General features: G+C 37.6%; 1 protein-coding gene across 1 annotated transcript in view; it reads left to right on the top strand.

Moving 5' to 3' along the window:
• The window catches only part of LOC107668384 (partitioning defective 3 homolog B-like), a 319,469-nt gene that overhangs the window by 173,667 nt on the left and 137,861 nt on the right, over positions 1-7,941 (top strand). Inside the window, exon 16 of the mRNA XM_016460232.1 lies at positions 3,421-3,553. Within this exon, the coding sequence (XP_016315718.1) occupies positions 3,421-3,553 (133 nt within the window). The remainder of the gene's footprint in view (positions 1-3,420; positions 3,554-7,941) is intronic.

Below are 7,941 nucleotides of genomic sequence, written 5' to 3'. Positions count from 1 at the left end.
TAGATAGATAGATAGATAGATAGATAGACAGACAGACAGACAGACAGATAGATATAGATTCCGAAATATAGAATCTAAAAAAAAAAAAATCTGGTATAGATTGAATGTTTTTATGGAGATATACCATGGCAGTGCCATCTCTCTTCTCTCTGCAGACTAAACACTATTATAGCAGAGTCTGATCTAATCAATCCTTCTCACCATTTCTCTCAGACAGCCATCTAAACAGCACTGTCATAATCTCATTACAGCGTGGGCATTAATAATGAAAAGTAGCCCGTGGAGAGCCCACATGATCTGTGCCCTAGAGACTGTTTCCTCCTCATCTTGTGCCAGAGGAGCGCTGGGAGGTTTGCTCTGGTGCTGCATGCAGTCGTACAGGCCTGCCAGGCCACTTTTGTCTTTAACAGCAGGTTGAACTGTATGCTTTGTTGATTAAGACGTAAGTGGAGTCTGAGGAGATTTTATGGATGGGACTTCGAGCAGAGAGGTGTAGATGAGGCTAACAGACAGAGAGAGTATTGTCTGAGGATGGAGAACACATGGGGAGAGAGGCTGTGGGAAACGACTTACCTTTTATCCTCTGACCACTGTTTTTGTGTCATTTTCAACATTTCTGTAAATGAAATGCTGAAAACCTTGTTGACCTCTCGTCACAAAAAGCCTACAGCAGGATCACAAACACAGACAGAATGTTGTCCAAACTGAGATGGTTCAATCAGTTTAACACTGAATGAAGCTATAATGATAACATTGATGTCGTTGGAATCACTTTCAGCAGGTTTTTGTTGTTGTTTTTCAGCTGATGAAAAACACTGACAGCCAATCAGAATCCACCCAACTTCAATGAATTTGAATATTTAAAGCGGCAGACAACAAAACTGCAGCACACACTTTTAATACACCTAATGTTGTTATCCATTTGTGTGGATGCAAATACAGTTATTCTTATTGATCTTGGTGTGAACGACCCTCAAGAATTGCTTCCTTTTCAGTTTGTAAGTGTAAATGTGAATTAAACTGGCCACACCCAATATGAAGTTCAATAGGAATGACAAGTCAGTAAAATAATTTACTAAACAACATACAACAAAGGAATTTCATTATAATTTCATTTTAGTATTAATAAATAATGAAATGTCCATAATCTCAAAAAATCAGCCACGAATACAGTAATTTTGTTACACATCACAAAATGTTCACATTATTTTCAGATACTGCAACTTTATAAAATAAATGACACAATTTTATAAAATATATTCTAATTGTAAAAGTGTATCAGAAACATCCCTAGTACTACATTACAGCAGTGTTGTGGATTTCTTTAAACTTAATTTTATTTTAATTCAGCTTCCTTAAATTTAAATTCTAAATTCTGGTTCCTGATTGCTGCCTTAATTCTGCGAATGTGAACGTCAATATTGTTGCAACATTTCCATCCACTGCATGAACCTCCTAAAACACTCTACACTACAAGTTTTACACTCTCTCTTCCCACCGCCAACATTTCCTGTTTATTTTTACTGATTCAGCTGCGTGTTCAGAATCTCATCCCTTCAAAATTGCAAGCTCTATGTCCTCCTTTTTATTCTGATAAATATTATAAGGGAAATGGAAAAGTTGGCTGGGGAATCCTCATTGATCCCCTCCTGTAATCTCATTTAGTCCCAGTCACTGTTTCCTCTCCCGGCAGCCTGTGTTCTGTTCCCCACAGGCCACCCCCTCCATAGACCTGCTCTTACTGCCGTTAACATTAAAAGGGCCACATTATACACTTCTGTAGCGTTTTGTTTTTCCCCAAAGTCCACTTAAAATGTTAGTCAAGCTTTCTTGCACCAAAACCACTCTCAATTTAGTTATACACAACCATTTTCCACTATCTCTCTCAGCCTTTGAATTAAACAAACTGTGTCTGCTACTGTACCTTTTAAGGCTTAAAAACACTCCAGGACTTTTGCACAGATAGTTGCCTTATTTTACTCTGTACGAATCTGTGCTAATTATTGAAGTTGACAGATTTCACAGAAAATCGTAGTGTATGTTGGTACTTTTCACACACTGTTTATCGAATACTATGAATTTGGACATAGTAGTCTTTTGCCCAGCTTTTTTTTTTTTTTTTACATACAATTTAGTATGGAAGTAGGAATATTTTGACATAGCAATTATTTTCATTTGTCGTGCATCTCATAGCAATGCTTGTGTTCTGCGCTACTTGAAAGTATAGTAACATTTGATCCTCAGTCATTTAGTGTATGATGCCTGGTTATTCTCTAATGTCAATAAATGTACAGTATGATGCCCAGTGTTTTAAAATCTGTTCCGATTTAAAAAAAAAAAAAAATCACTGTATTCCAGCCTTTAGTCTGCAATATATTGCCCAATCACCTCAGCCAAATCTTAACATTAAAACATGAATGCTTAAACAACAGAAAACTTTTGCAATTTCTTTCAAAAGTAAATTTAAAATATCTTTTATAGAAATGTATGTGTAATACTTTGTTTTATAATTGTTTTTATTCATTTATTTATGTTTATTGTATTTGTATGTTGTGTTCTACTATATTATTAACCCTCTGGGGTCCGAGGGTGTTTTGGGGCCTGGAAAAGTTTGCAAAAATTCCCGCCGGCGGAACTGTCGACCCCAGGATGTTAATGTATAATCTTTGCCATGAAATAGCCTGTGAAGCTGATGTGGCAGTAAACGTAAATGAACTGTAACTTAAACATAACAACGCTGAACAGGTGCCCTGGTGCCCTCTATTCCAGTGGACACACGACTTCTTGTCCCTCTCCATAATTGCTGTTTTCAGACCTTCAGACACTCAGGGCCTAAAACACACACACACACACACACACACACACCTTGATTTACAATATTTTATGCGAGCGGTTTGCTTTCCTAATGATCCACAGTTAACCAAATGCCGGCAGCATGTGCAGTATCCGAGCAGGCCATTAGAAGACCCATCTGATGCGCTGCACCCTGCCTCTCTCTAGCATTTGAAATCTGCCAATCGAATTAACATATTTCATAGTGGCGGTTCAGGCCTGGGGGCAAGATAATGAAATGAATTACCATTCTGTTTTTCTCTCTGGGGAAAAGAGACCGAAAATCTGTAACATCTGTGTGAGTGGCTTAAATCCTTCATGCCACTGACATCTAGAATAATCAGATGAATTAAGAGCACTTCCAGGAGCAGATTCTTGTGCTGTTTTCATCTCTCGTTCTTTTCTTTCCTCCAAAACCCGAGTCTTAATGTGGTATTTGTTTTGTGATGAATCCCAAAGCCGGCGTAACGATCTGCCTGCTATTTGAAAGTCTTTACCTATCCCGGCGTTCAGATTTGCCTCTTCTGTTTCCATAATTCACAAACAGAATCAATACAGTGACACGGCTTCTCTCATTTTCTCTCGCAGGAGTTCCAGGAAGCACGGCGAATTCTCAATCGATCCTTTGATAGCTGCGTGGGGCAGGCAGGGCACCTCGGCCAATCAGATGGCAGCACTCAGCCCCCCATGGTGATGAACAGCATCTATGAGCGATATGCGGGTGAGTGATGGGCTCGCTGTGTCTTTGTCTCACAGTCGGTCCGTGCCGCAATGAGATGTTCAAGGAGAAGGCCACACAGATATCTAGTGCTAATAAATTTCTGTCGTCTGCAGCGCATTTGCTTGCAGATTGCCTTTTCATCAACTAGACTGATGAAGTTTGACTCTTCATTTTGACTTAAAGGCTGTAGAAACAAAACAAATAGTACATTTAGTCTAAACACAAAATTACTTTAATAGAATGAAAAACAAACCAAAGTCTTTGTAATGTATGAGTAGACAAAGGTATTAAATTGATCAAAAGTAATAGTAAAGATATTTATAATGTTACAAAAGATTTCTATTTCAATTCCATCATGGTTTAAACAGAAATATTAAGCAACACAACTGTTTTTAGTATTGATAATAAGAAATGTTTCTTGAGCAGCAATGTCATGTGACATTGAAGACTGGCTGCTGAAAATTCAGCATTGCCATCACAGGAATAAATTTAATTGTAAAATAAATTAAAATAGAAAACATTTATTTGAAATTGTAATAATATTTACTTTTTTTTTTACTGTACTTTTTTGATAAAATAAATGGAATCCTGTTGAGCACAAGATAATTCTTTCAACAACGGACATTTACTTGGACACTCATTTTCACTATTTTTCATTTGTATTATGTTTGCCATCATTAAACGCTCACTTAAAGTTAAAGCACTAATCATTTAATAAGACTGTTAAATGTAATCTTTAGGAAATCTCAAAATGAATGTCTATTTTTCATATTGTACATTATAATGTTATGATGCTTAATTATTATTTTTTTAATCTGTTTAAGACAAAACAATATAGAATTGTAATATTATTGTTCATTAATCGGTTATCAAACAACATAAAAATAATTATCAGCTTACCAATGTCTTATCAGTGCATCCCTAATATTAATGATAGTATTTAATATCAGTTTTATTCCACATGGATTGGTCTTCCTCATAGAGACCATTATGCTATATTGAGACCTTTTAAATGCTGCTGTAGCGAATCAGCTCATGGGGAAATATGAATAATTAAACCTCATGTAATAGGCCTGGGGCTGAGGAGTAAGGAGGGTTATAGAAGAGATGGCAATTAGGGCTACTAATAACCTGTACGGCTCATTAAGGAAACAACAGTTGCTAGAACTACTGTAATCCTATACAAAACGCGAAGATGGTGATGGTAAAATAACTAAAATAAGGTAAAAGTAAAACAAAACAAACAAAATGGGTCCTAATAGCTGTAGGGAATTAAAAGGGAAAGTAAATAAAAAAAATAAAAAAAAATAGATTTAATTAAATCTCAAATTTAATAAAAATCAATGTCAGGGTTGCCATGGTAACCAGGGTCCTGGGCCCTGTTCACAGACAACTTGGCACCCAGTATGTTTATTGGGTGAGGGGTCTGTGAACGTTTGTTAATCTAATGAATAATTGATTTGTTAAATCAAATGAAAAATGGTGTGTCTGATTGGTCCAGACGCTACACTGCTAAGTTTTGTAACAGTTTTCTATCCATGTGCCATACTGGAAATGTGTTTGAATGTCTGTCACTATCGATAGAGTGTGCTTGTCATACATATGCTATCTTTTTTTGTCTCTCTTTCATGCCTAGAAAGACTCTTTTATCGCGGCTGTATTAGAAGTTGGAAGTTTAACTCGTCTGAGAATTGGAGCACATTTGCAATTCTTTTCATGTGAAATGCCTGTGTGCATAGCCTCTCGTGTGGACCATCCCTTTAACCGAACATGAAAGAGTAACACTCCTCCTCCAGGATTTCAACACAACTAGAGACAGACAGAAAGAGAGTGGGGCTTAAAATGGAGCTGCCTGCTTCACGTGTCTGCAGCTTTTCTCGAGGAGTGCGTTTCGCACACACTGTACTCATTGGGATTCCCAGAGTGCATAATGCTAAGAAAACATACTAATAGTCCAATATTAGCCACATCAGCTTCATATCTCCCCTCCCTGACACCTCACGCTTCTCCCCGTTGTTTATTTCCATGATAGACAGATGCTCTGACGCTCATAAATATATGCAGTTCAAATATACTTGTTTTTTTTCTCTCTCTGACTGGAAGTGGTTCTAGGTACGGTGTCTCATAAGCAAAGAAAGTATGACAGTAAAGAAGGCAGAAAAAAGGAAAGCAAGCCCTCCACTCATGTTGTGATTGTGTTTGTGTTGGTTTCTCTCACCCTGACCTTGAAATCATTAAGTTGATGTGCGCTTTATCTAGGCCATGTTTCCACAGGCACAACAGTAATGCGGTCCGCTCGTAACGTAGCGTAGCAAACAATTTAAAATGCATAATGCCCTCATCAAGAGAGTGCTGAATTTTTTAGCGTGGCATAGCCATTTGAGCTGAGGGAAGTAATTTACTGGTAGTAGTTTGAGCTGTAAATGAAAGCTAATGATTTCGTACATATGTATGTGTATTGTGTTTGCTTTTGAAGTGGTGCTCCTCGGGAGAATCGCTGTAATTATAACCCTGGATAACAGTGGGCCGGGAGCTAAGGAGAGGGCGGAAGTGTGGGATGGTATGAATATTACTGTTTCTGAACTCTGTCCATCTCTGGTGTGGGACGAGTTTTTCTCTGCCCTCTAACACCTTTATGAGAAGATGAACTGAGTTCTGTGGAGTTTAAATTAAGAGTATTTTTGTTTGCTTCATTTCAGGCATTTTTTTGCTGTCGTTTACAAAAAGCACTGTGGTACCATGGTACAGTGTTGAATCCGATGATGTATCAGATGATAATACTATGGTAGTATACCATGGTACTGAATGATTGTCATATTCATATATCATAGTATTTACATAATATGCCATGGTACTTTAAAAAAAACACCATGGTATTCCATAGTGCATTTACAAAAACATGGTATTATTGTGGTACATGCCCAAGACTACCCATTATACTTATTTTAAAGTAATTTGTATTGAGAGCAAAGCAGAAAGAAAACAAGAAATAAGAGATAGGAAGATGATATGTTGCTTGTTGAATTGGAGTGCATGGGCAGCTAAATGCGTTAGCGCATATGTGCTAACAACAAGACCACAGCTCCATAACACTCAAAGAAAATCTGAAAAGGTTCACTTATCTCTAGTTCCTAGCATGCTTTCTGTTGAAACTAGCTATTTGTGGTCTTGAAGAGCATTTCACTAGGTGGCCATCTTGACCCTGTTCCTAGGCAGTTATTTCTAGTCATGCTACAGTAGTCCAGCTTCTATCTACCTGAAGACGCACGTGTGCTTTGTGAGTTATCAAAACCACAACAAAATTCGATAGCAATCACATCATAAATGTAGATTTTTAGCATAACTTCAGCTCAAATCATGCTAAAAAACAGTATTTTTCTTTAGTATTAGGTCCAGCTAATATGCATGTGTGTTGTAGAGCAGTGTTAATTTCATTGACGAAGAATTTTTTTTTAACCAACGAAAATTAAACTATAACGAAAAAAAAATTAGTTTTGAATGACAAAAACTATGATGAAAATCTATTTATATTTGTCAACGAATAAAAACGAGACAAAAATGAAATGAAAGGGAGGGACGATTTGGGAAGAGATCCAGTCAGAACGAATCTCCTGCTTTGCTGGGGGTTAGATGTGCACATTTGAGCTGTACTGATCTAAATGGGACATAAGCTAGCATACACTTGCTAGCATGCACGTCTCATAAAACGTTAAAAAATGTCAACGTCTGGGAGTAAGAGAAGAGCAGACATAGGGATAAATTTGAAAAAGCATGATGAGTACTCAATTCGGTCCGGTTTTCTGAGTGCACACACCCGAATCACGCGCACAGAAAAGCGCCTCTCAGACAGCGCACGAGTACTGAAATCAGTTCTCTTTCGTGTCTTATCTCACATGAATGGAAAAATACACACAAAATGATGTCAAATTGTCTGTTTTGATGAGTATTCGTGTAAACACACTCGGTTAAGTCTTAAAGGGGTCATATGATGCTTTTTTAAAGATAATTATTTTGTGTATTTGGTATAACAGAATATGTTGACATGCTTTGATGTTCAAAAAACACATTATTTTTCAAATACTGTACATTATTGTAGGTCCTCTATGCCCCGCCTCTCTCAAATGCTTCGTTTTCTACAAAGTCCCTCCTTCCTACAAGCGCCGTCTGCTCTGATTGGCCAGCTGACCCAGTGCATTGTAATTAGCCGAACACCGCAAGCACTCGTCGGAAATGTAATGCCCCTTACCATAATCGCGAGCTTCATCTTTCAAAATAAATGTAAAGACAGAGCCCGAAAGGGGAACAGAGTCGTGTGACAGACACATTGAGGAAGCTTGTATGTGTTTGCAGTACACAAGCCACGGTTAAGACAGCTGACTCCACTGTGA

This window comes from Sinocyclocheilus anshuiensis, unplaced genomic scaffold (assembly GCF_001515605.1).
Source record: "Sinocyclocheilus anshuiensis isolate Anshui unplaced genomic scaffold, SAMN03320099.WGS_v1.1 scaffold1237, whole genome shotgun sequence".
NCBI lineage: Eukaryota > Metazoa > Chordata > Actinopteri > Cypriniformes > Cyprinidae > Sinocyclocheilus > Sinocyclocheilus anshuiensis.
Note: the sequence above shows the minus strand (reverse complement) of the source record. Positions and strands in the feature narration are given on the sequence as shown.